General features: G+C 34.1%; 1 protein-coding gene across 2 annotated transcripts; it reads right to left on the bottom strand.

The window, feature by feature from the left end:
- Positions 1–10,489, bottom strand: LOC111700844 (protein peste). 2 transcript variants are annotated; one of them, XM_023471899.1, is made up of 11 exons: positions 10,271–10,489; positions 8,292–8,348; positions 7,208–7,294; positions 5,527–5,583; positions 5,320–5,434; positions 4,335–4,457; positions 3,776–3,953; positions 3,263–3,475; positions 2,822–3,033; positions 1,055–1,200; positions 1–309 (listed from the first exon to the last, which is right to left on the bottom strand). In XM_023471899.1, exons 1-11 carry the CDS (start codon positions 10,420–10,422, stop codon positions 171–173), a joined length of 1,479 nt encoding a protein of 492 aa, XP_023327667.1. In that variant the 5' UTR covers positions 10,423–10,489; the 3' UTR covers positions 1–170. The 2 variants fall into 2 exon arrangements, with proteins under 2 accessions (XP_023327667.1, XP_023327668.1); XM_023471900.1 differs by lacking the exon at positions 1–309 and having other exon boundaries at positions 1,107–1,200; positions 2,926–3,033.
- Between the last annotated feature and the right edge of the window lie 989 nt (positions 10,490–11,478).

The following is an 11,478-nucleotide window of genomic DNA, read 5'->3' as shown; positions in this document are numbered from 1 at the left end:
TTAAAATCATAAATAATCGCTTTATTAAAGTTACACAAAAACAATACTATATCTGATTTAAGTAAAATACATAAGTTACATTCACAATTTTGTACCTAATGCAAATATGTAAAGATGTAAAGATGTAGAAATATAAAAATATAAAAGATTACAAAATAGATTTTGAAATATCACAAATTTTCGAGTTCATCGTCATTTAGTTTGATTTGTACAATTTTCTCTCGTTCATTCCTTCCTGCTTTTACCATAACATAGAGAAATAAGAGACATAGAGCTAAACCAACACTAGATAATACCATTCCGATATACCTAAATAATGTTAGGGTTAGAACATTTAACGTGGAACCTAGATAATATTAGGATTAGAACATAACATATACTGTATTCAGTCCTACTCCACATATACCTAGATAATATTAGGATTAGAACATAACATANCAAGACATGGACTGTATGCAGTCCTACTCCAGTATACCTAGATATTATTAGGATTAGAAAAACAAGACATGGACTGTATGCAGTCCTACTCCAGTATACCTAGATATTATTAGGATTAGAAAAACAAGACATGGACTGTATGCAGTCCTACTCCAGTATACCTAGATATTATTAGGATTAGAAAAACAAGACATGGACTGTATGCAGTCCTACTCCAGTATACCTAGATATTATTAGGATTAGAAAAACAAGACATGGACTGTATGCAGTCCTACTCCAGTATACCTAGATATTATTAGGATTAGAAAAACAAGACATGGACTGTATGCAGTCCTACTCCAGTATACCTAGATATTAATAGGATTAGAAAAACAAGACATGGACTGTATGCAGTCCTTGTTAAGCATACCTAGTTAATATATGAACTGGACACATATGTATCTATCAAGTCAGGTTTATTTTGAGATCAACGTGGTGGGTTTACCGGACGGTCTTGTACGAGTTCATGTGTATGCGACATGATTACACTAGATCTATATATCCTTGTACATCATGCAACTATTGGACCCATTTGAGCTGAAGCAATCTTTCTTTAAAAATAATTACTCCCACTTACTTGACTATAGAGGGAGTGTTTACAAGGAACCAGATGGTATACTCAAGGTCTGGAGTAGTCTCTGCTCCAGCATCAAACCAAAGAACTGGGAGGAATGTGTTTGATAGGTTCTCAAAGTTTCTTCCTAGGTTTTCATTCTTACGAAGCTGAAAAAGAGATAAATTTAATACAATTTAAAATTATTTTACAACTTAATAATATTTGCACCCCTTTAAAACATTATTCTTCAATCTTTATTTATTATAAAAACTCAAACCAACCGGACCACTGCAAATTGATCATCTGGGGCGTGCATACCTAAGAGGTTTACAAAATCATCCCTCCAAAATGGACAATAATTGAGGATTTTAAATATTGAATTTGCGCTCTTTCTGAACAAATATGCACCATAAAAACGTCTGATAGGTCTGAAATGAATCCTAAAATATGTCTCAATAATACTGGAATCTCAGTTCAAAAACCATACATTGCCGGTCACTCCCTTAAGTAAAAATCAAAGATGGGCGCAGCACTGTGAAACATGCTTAATATGAACAAAAGGCAAGTTTTACATAGCAATCTTCAGTTTGGAAAATAACTCCATATAACATGGAAATGTTGCCGACAGTGTTTTAAGAAAAATATGATGTTGATTACCATTGGTTTTGATGATGCATTATGGCAACAACGAAATAATAAAGTTTCAATAGTAAACAAAATAAATGATGAAAATAAATCTTTAAAAGATTAAATAAATCAATTGTCAAGAAATAAAAGTCGGAGTCAATGATAATTGTTTGACAAATAAAAAATTAAGTATTTTAAACTGAGAGGGAAGGGGAGTTGGGACATATTCTTTATTTTAAGAATTGGTGTAAAGAGATTGATTGATTGATAAACCCAAACAACTAATTTCAAATGAGAAGAAAATATTATATTTGGCATATTAACTAGAGGAAGAATGAAGATTGATGTTTTTAAGTTCGTCCAATATTTCAAGATGATGGATGATGGATGATGGATGATGGATGATGGATGATGGATGATGGATGATGGATGATGGATGATGGATGATGGATGATGGATGATGGATGATGTTCAGGATATTCATCAACCAGTCTTGAAGTACAGGATGTTCATCAAACAGTCTTGAAACATTCCAATCTCAGTCTTAGAATCTCATTCAGTCCTTCGAGTGTCGGATTGATGAAGGACTGAAGGAGATCCTAAGACTGAGATTGGAAGAGGGTCACCATCATGCCCAAGGACATCGAGTTTGCCAGGAGAGAATCCTTTTTTACTCTATAGAAGTTTGGCCACCAGTATCACCATCACCAAATTTGTACCAGTTCAGAAGGAAATTAAGTACAGGGAGTGCTTCTGTATATATATCAGAAGCACTCAATCTACCAAAATATCCTAACTGTACAGGCTACATACAGGATGTTCATAAACCAGTCTTGAAGTACAGGATGTTCATCAAACAGTCTTGAAACATATCAATCTCAGTCTTAGAATCTCATTCAGTCCTTCGTGTGTCAGATTTTTTTTAACATTTTTTTCCTCATAAGATCATCATAATCTAATGCAAAACATAAAAGAAAATCGGGATGAATGTATTGATGACCCCACCCTGCAATTGTCNTTAAAGAATTCAAAACACTTTGATATCAAAAACCTTTGAACGCATCTCATGAAACTGTAACATTTTATCAAAATATAATAGAACCTCCTAAAACTAGAATTGGGTCAGAGAGACGTAGAATCGTAGAGAGAAACTTAACCAACCTGAAGAATTATCTGAAGTCTCATCTTAACTTGAACAGGTATACTAGTATCAGGTTGTAGGATCATGTAGGCTGAATGCTGCTCTGGGTCTGGGTTTAAGCTACCTGGTTGGAATTGCTTCAGGTAGGATGGATCAGCATCAAGGAAGTGAGGAAGTGAAACAAATACGGGAAGAATCCCAGCATCCTTGCACCCAGTAGAATTATGTATCCCTAAGATATGGTACTTTTCAAAATTTCAAATATGTGAATATGTGAGATGAGTTCAGCAAGAAGCCCAAATCCTGAACCAGCCCGATTGTTTATAAAATTAGCGATGGAATAATTTTTTCATTTACAAATAAACTAGATGGTACGGCAAATCTGATATCAGCTTATTCGATCAAACACTAATTTTTGTCATTAAAGATATAAACGCATTAAAAGATATTAATAATCTAACCTGCAGGATGAAATGTGTTGTAGCAGATGTTCTCTGGGTTAGTGCTCTCATTACCAAAGGTCTCCATAGGGTTGACCGAAAACTTGTGGACGGGGAGCTTATTGTGGATAAATTCTTCAGATTTCTGAAATCTGATCGGTCTACAAATATCCGTAGAGAAGAAATCAAAACTTGTTCTCTTCAGATTCACAGGAAGAAATCCCGACGCAGAACCTTGAAAAAGTTAAATTATAAATATTTCTTTATAATTCATTAGGATATCAGAGTGCATCACGCCCGTCTGATATATGTTAACTTTTAATTTTGAGCTTTCTTTCAGCATTTTTTAAATTCGATATAATTTTTCTTGTCGATTTTTTTGTAATTCTGAGTATCCATAAACCTTCACTGGGTTCTTTTGGGTTCCCAAAAAATCCGGACCCGATCAGTTTAGTTTTTTTGAAAGTTACTGGTCACAAACAAATTGACAGCCAAACAGACAAGCAAAGTATTTATATAGATTTCTGAAATTACCTTTCAGCTGACCACATTTTCCTGAATAATGTGTTCTAGTTGAATTCTTCCACGTTTTGATTTCCCCCAGCTGAGTGTAGTTCTGTTCCCCGGTGGCCATTCCAATGACGTCATCTGCCCACGTGGTTCCATTTCTTCCATAGAACCAACCAAACTTATCCAGGGGAACTTTGGAATCCTAAAATAAAAATAATCTTAGATGAGAACTTGATCTCGTTCTCTACTTGCTGAAGAAATATCTTTGCTCAAAAACCCCTAAATTGTTTACAAAAGAAAGTCCAAACCGTAAAAGTTTACACTAACTCTTAACTAAATGCTCCTTAATACTAAAAGCTCCAAGTTCTGAATAAAGAAGGCATGCAGTATAATTGTAAATTCGAATCTTATGATTTGTAAATTGAAAAACTGGAAAATTCCGATTTTTTCTGGCTTAGATCTTTTTAAAAAAGAATTGTGCATTCTGTTTGCAAGCTATAAATAATAGCTGGAACAGACGTGATGCATCGAATTTAGACCAATTAAAAATATTGCAAGTTGCAACTATAGAGATATACAATACCGGGTTAAAGAAAGCTCCAGCTGTGAGCAAAGGATCAGAAAATCCGTCAAATAAAAGTTCTCGCGCAGTTTTCTGTGTAAACAAAGATGGCCGCCAGCTTAATGTAGATCTCATCATAAACTCCTGAATAATCATCTTTATTATTTCGATTAGTTGTCAAATATAAAACTTCATATAAACTGAAGAGTGACTAGGGGGGGGGGCAAGAGGGCATGGCCCCCTCTAGCCTGATTAAGGGGGGGGGGCTTTGCCCCTCCCATTAAGAAGGCTTGCCCCCCCCCTGTAGTGGGGGGCACCCTGTTTTGAAATTTAGCGATTCATGAATTCCTGGGAAAGGGGGTTTATGAAGTATATTTAGATATTTTCACATCAGTTCTGCCACTTATTATGATATTGCTTTAATACTGTAGTACAACTGTTCAATTAATCCTATATGTTCACCGCAAATATTGTGTGATGTGTCATATCAACAAAAAATATTTTTTCATGTAAAATCATGATTTTTTGATGAGTACAATGTACATATTTGATTTATGGATGAATAATAAATTCAAATTTATGTAAATTAATTAATATTGTGATTTATATTAACCAGAATAGATTTATTTATTTATTTCATATCAGATGTGTTGACTTACTGAATTTCTATTTGATACGGTTATATTTTTTATTGTTTGAGTATATTACACATTTTTCTTCCCCCCCCCCTAAAAATATTAAGTGGGGGGCAAAAAAAATTTTTTCGTTCCGCGCGAAATATTTCACTCTTTCCCCCACCTTAACAAAATGTCTAGTTGCGCGCCTGAATGTATTAAGATAGAAAACCGAATCTTAATAGAGGTTCACTTGAAGATATTTACAGTCCAGCTTTAATGGTTTATTTGAAGGGATTCATTAGTTATATCAAGCACATTTTTTTGCAGCAAAATTGGAAAAAACACGATGTTTTTTATCCAGTATAGAATTAAATACTTAAGAACCATACCGACCATTTTCCTCTGACTGACTCAGCAGCTGCAAACTGAGGGATATCTAGAGTTGTAATGAGAGTATCCAATGATACAGATTCTTTGGATATTGGATACCAAACCTTACGTGTCCTGGATATCAGTATCTTTATCTCTATTAGTCTACTAATCTATCAATTAAAACTCGATTAATAGATTAATAGTTTTATTAAAAAGATATTTTCCTGAAGTTTACATTTCCAAATTTTGAGAAATCCTGATCAACCCTCTCCAACTCCTCCCTATACAGTTTTATATGTTATTTACTCAAGTACCCGGCGTTGCCCGTGGAAAAAAAAGGTTCCTTATTTTTTTTAGGAAATTTTTTTTAGCCTTTGTTACCCCCGGGATACCCCTGGGTTACCTTAAAAAAATGTCAGTCAATTTGGTTCAGGCGTTTGGCCGGCAAAAGGGAACATTTATACGAATGTCTTGTTTTGTTATTTAAATTTACATAATAGGCTTTCGCGCTCATCTTCGATTTTAACATTTATTTGTTGCTCTATCTGTGACATTTTCTCTTCTTATATTATCACACAATAACAAAAAAATTTCTTCATTTTTTGTGGATTTGTAAGAGGGATTTTTTGAAAGGCAAATTTTTTTAAGGTAGTTTTTTAATTCTCATCCTTTCCTGGAGTCATGTGAGGTCCGATAAAAAGTGGGGCCCAATGCTCAGCAGTTTTGACATTTATTGGATACTAACGGACAGACAAACAAGCAAAGTATGTATCTTGTAAATAAAAGATTATGATACTAGACATTGTAAAACAAAAACAAAACAAAAAAGTTTGCGGGTTTTATAAAAATTTTTGTGGATTTTCAAAATTTAATGACAATCGAACTTTGCTGGAGGCTAATTTTCGAAATGATCATTCATAAACCTTCCCTGGAGTCATGTGAGGTCCCACACAAAATTTGGGCCAATCGGTTCAGCCGTTCATTGGATACTAACAAACAAACGAACACCCAAGCAATGTATAAAGATAGCGTTGGCGTTGTTTCCAATAAACGTCAAAAGTGCAGAACTGGTTGGGCCAAATATTTTTGTTGGACCTCACATGACTTAATGAGATTAATACTTAATAGCTGATCAGAATTAAAATTATTTGCATAGAAAAACTTAAAATTGGGGTTAAACCAACAAAAAAAAACCCAAAATAAATTTAAAAGGCAGCTTGAAAATTGTTGGAGTGCAGAAAAAATTGCATAAACATATATATTTTTTTTTTCAAAAACATTTTTACTAAGGTTTGCACCTTGGCTGCTGAGTAGTACTAAGTGTGACTAGTACATTGTTCAGTAAATGATAAAAGATAATATTTGAAAATAACTTGTTCTGTAAAAAGTGATCTCTACGTAAAAAATAACCAAGCAAATGAGAGAGACTAAATTTAGAATTTGAGTTTAATATGAAAAAATAAAATGAAAAAACCTTCCTAGAAGTTTTTGTGTACTAGAAAAATAAAAACATTGATAAAAAAAAACTATTTCTACGGTGTCCTAACACAATATTGGATTAAGTGGAGACTAAAGAGCTCGTTTTCCATGGACAAATGATTTAATAAGAACCGAAAGATATTTCCAAAACCTTGATAAGCGCATCTTCCCAAAACATCGTGATCATAAATCATATCCAGGGGCGTATACAGTAATTAAAAACTTCCTGGAAACCATAGATTCTACTAATCCAGGGGGGGGAGCTAAGTGTACGCATCTGAGCATATTCAATATGATGTAGCTATGACACCCTGTACCTGTAAACAAAAGTCAAGATATGGACACCCTGTACCTGTAAACAAAAGGTTCAGAAATATGACAGCCTGTACCTGTAAACAAAAGGTTCAGAAATATGACAGTCTGTACCTATAAACAAAAGGTCCGATCTGTTCTAGCCGAGGTTTACCGCCAGCTTCAACTTCCTCAGGGTTTAACACAGAGAACAAGTAAAACCTGAAAAATGTGAAACAAATCTAAAATTTAGAAAATTCCAATCAAATCATTTATAGGATGAAATCCCCAATCAATGGTTTTCACAAAAGATGAATTTTCTACGGAACTTAGTTAAAAATTTTGTAACTAGAAATTATGTCGACAATCCCTTTAACTAAAGGAAGTACCCTCAAAATTCCTCAAAATTCGTGAAACTATTTCCCCATAGTTTTATTTTCATGGATTATTATGATAAACTTCATGCTGCTTTAAACGTGTTAAAAATGTTAAAAGTTGTTAAACCCACGGGCTTGGCTAAAGATTTTCTGGACTAAATCCGTTCTTATCTTGTCTGTCAGTCCTACTTGATTATTAAATTAAAAATAAAAACACTCAAAAAATTATTTTTAAAACGAACTGTTTAAATGATTGACTAGAGGATAGATGAATAGAAGATACATGGATAGAGGTTGGATAGATTCAAGGGTTTCCCTCATCTTTCTCTAAGTCTAACACTTAAAACTCTTGACATGGGTTAAAATGCTCTATTTAACTTGGATTTCGGACTTCAACTCATTTGATCGCAGTCAAGTTTAATTAATGTGTTTTTTTCAACTCAAGTTTAACTTTTAACACCATAAGGGAAAAGTCGAAACCTTAAGTGAAAAAAATGGTTTATATTAGTCGTGCTTTCAATCCGTTTAATCAGTTCAACAGTTTGAAAAATATAAATTTCTAATATCATTTTCTAGAATATTTGTGCTGCATATGAAAAGATTTATCACACAATAGCAATGCTGCAACACACTTTCAGAAAATACGCATTTAAATGGATGCAAGTTTTATATAAATGATTTTCCAGAACTTAAAATCGACCAAAAAGATCTAAAAAATGTTCTTTGAGCCATAAACATAAGTAAGAAATTTAGTAACCCCCATAGTAAGCTTCTATTTTCAAGTAAAATACAATTCAGAAGAGAACTATATTATCAAATTATCAGATTAAATATATATTTACCTGATATATGTAGAAATCTGAGGTTTACTCCAGGCCTCATAACCTTGTGTTCCTGGGCTAAATATTGAACAATAGTAAAATTAATATTTATGTATCTAATATCTATATATTTCCTCTCATAGTCATCAAAACATTTTCATCCAAACCTTCTCCGTCTCATCCAACTTTGTCCTTCTTCTCATCCCAACCTTTTACTTCTCATTCCAACTCCTCCTTCTCATCCCAACCATATCCTCCTCATCCCAACCTTGTCCTTGTCATCCCAACCCTGTCTTTCTCATCCCAACCCTGTCCTTTATTCCGACCTTGTCCTTCTCATCCCAACCTTGTCTTTCTTATCTCAACCTTGTTCATCTCATCCCAACCATCTCCTTTTCACCCCAACCATCTCCTTTTCATCCCAACCTCCTTCTTTTCATCCCAACCTCCTCCTTTTCAACCCAAACATATCCTTTTCATCTCATCCTCCTCCTTCTCATCCCAAAAATATTATTCTCATCTTAACCATGTCCTTCTAATCCCAACCATATCCTTCTCATTAAAACCTAGTCTTTCTCATCCCAAACTTTTTTTCATCTCAACCATCTCTTCATCCCAACCTTCTCCTCATCCCAACCTTCTTCTCATTCCAACCTTATTCTCATTTCAACCTTCTTCTCATTTTAACCTTCTTCTCATCCCGGCCTTATTCTCAACTCAACATTCTTTGCAACCCAACCTTATTCTCATCTAACCTTATTCTCATCTAACCTTATTCTCATCTAACCTTATTCTCATCCCAACATTCTTATTCTCATCCCAACATTCGTATTCTCATCCCAACCTTCTCCTTATCATCCCAACCTTGTCCTTTTTCATCCCAACCTTGTCCTTCTCATCCCAACCTTCGTATTCCAACTTTCTTATTCAAACTTGCTCATTCAAATATTCATCTCATACTAACTTGAATTCTATTTCTTGTTTTCATCTTTTTTATTCTCATTCCGACCATAAATTTTTATACTCACTTCTCATCCCAACCTTATATCTATCTTCACTTCTCGTCCCAACCTTATATCTATCTTCACTTCTCATCCCAACCTGATATCAATCCTCACTACTCATCCCAACCTTATATCTCTCCTCACTACTCATCCCGACCTTATATCTGTCCTCACTACTCATCCCGACCTTATATCTGTCCTCGCTACTCATCCCGACCTTCTATCTATCCTCGCTACTCATCCCGACCTTATATCTATCCTCACTACTCATCCCGACCTTATATCTATCCTCACTTCTCATCCTGACCTATCTATCCTCACTACTCATCCCACCCTTATATCTATCCTTAGTACTCATCCCACCCTTATATTTATCCTCACTACTCATCCCGACCTTATATCTATCCTCGCTACTCATCCCGACCTTCTATCTATCCTCGCTACTCATCCCGACCTTATATCTATCCTCAGTACTCATCCCACCCTTATATTTATCCTCACTACTCATCCCGACCTTATATCTATCCTCACTACTCATCCTGACCTTCTATCTATCCTCACTACTCATCCTGACCTTCTATCTTTCCTCACTACTCATCCCGACCTTATATACATCCTCACTTCTCATCCCAACCTTATATCTATCCTCACTACTCATCCTGACCTTCTATCTATCTTCACTTCTCATCCCAACCTTATATCTATCCTCACTACTCATCCCGACCTTATATCTATCCTCACTACTTATCCCAACCTGATATCTATCCTCACTACTCTTCCCAACCTGATATCTTTACTCACTACTCATCCCGACCTTATGTCTATCCTCACTTCTCATCCTGACCTTCTATCTATCCTCACTACTCATCCCAACCTTATATCTATCCTCACTTCTCATGCTGACCTTCTATCTATCCTCACTACTCATCCCGACCTTATATCTATCCTCACTACTCATCCCAACCCATAACTTCTATTGTTTATCCTATCTTTTACCTCAGTATAAGTTGAGATCTGACTATGTTATGAAATATCGGAGTAAAGTGCAAGAGGAAGAAGATTCCGAATCCAAGTGTAGTTAAGGCAAAGAAGAGTAGTATAGCTCTAGGTAGGGTGAACACCCTAGACTCATCTGATCTGTTAAACATGTTCAGTAAGAGTGGAGCATGTGGAGCTAAGGACTCTTAGTCTGAAAAATATGAGATTTGAATTATATCGCTGATAATTGTTAACAGTGCATACCGTACATATTATAAACACATGTTCAGTCCAATAAAAACATTTGGGGATAAAGTTTAGATAGAGTTACTGGGTGTCCCACGAAACATGACAGTATGCAAGACGACTTGAATGTCGTCTTGATTTTTTATGTAATTTTCTGCGTTTATTTGTCAACCTAATTTTAGAAGTAAATTACTAGAGATAATAATCACAAAATTCCCCTAGTCCTGTCATTTCCAAAATGTGGTCTGCCTTTTTTGTGTTTTCACTAAATCTTGAATTGAAGATTCTTGAATTTTAACTTAATCACATTATTTATCCAAGCCTTGAATTTAAGATTATTGAATTATAGCTTAATCACATTCTTTTACTAAACATTGAATTAAAGATTTTTGAATTGTAACTTTATCACATTAGTTAGCTAAGCCTTGAATTTAAGATTATTGAACTATAGCTTAATCATATTCTTTCACTAAACCTTGAATTAAAGATTCTTGAATTGTAGCTTAATCACATTATTTCACTAAATCTTGAATTGAAGATTCTTGAATTGTAACTTAATCACATTATTTATCCAAGCCTTGAATTTAAGATTATTGAATTATAGCTTAATCATATTCTTTCACTTAACATTGAATTAAAGATTTTTGAATTGTAACTTAATCACATTATTTATCCAAGCCTTGAATTAAAGATTATTGAATTATAGCTTAATCACATTCTTTCACTAAACATTGAATTAAAGATTTTTGAATTGTAACTTAATCACATTATTTATCCAAGCCTTGAATTTAAGATTATTGAATTATAGCTTAATCACATTTTTTCACTAAACATTGAATTAAAGATTTTTGAATTGTAACTTTATCACAAACTTTATCACATTAGTTAGCTAAGCCTTGAATTTAAGATTATTGAATTATAGCTTAATCATATTCTTTCACTAATCATTGAATTAAAGATTCTTGAATTGTAGCTTAATC

Source organism: Eurytemora carolleeae, unplaced genomic scaffold (genome assembly GCF_000591075.1).
Source record: "Eurytemora carolleeae unplaced genomic scaffold, Eaff_2.0 scaffold332, whole genome shotgun sequence".
Lineage (NCBI taxonomy): Eukaryota > Metazoa > Arthropoda > Copepoda > Calanoida > Temoridae > Eurytemora > Eurytemora carolleeae.
This window is presented reverse-complemented; position numbering and strand designations above follow the sequence as displayed.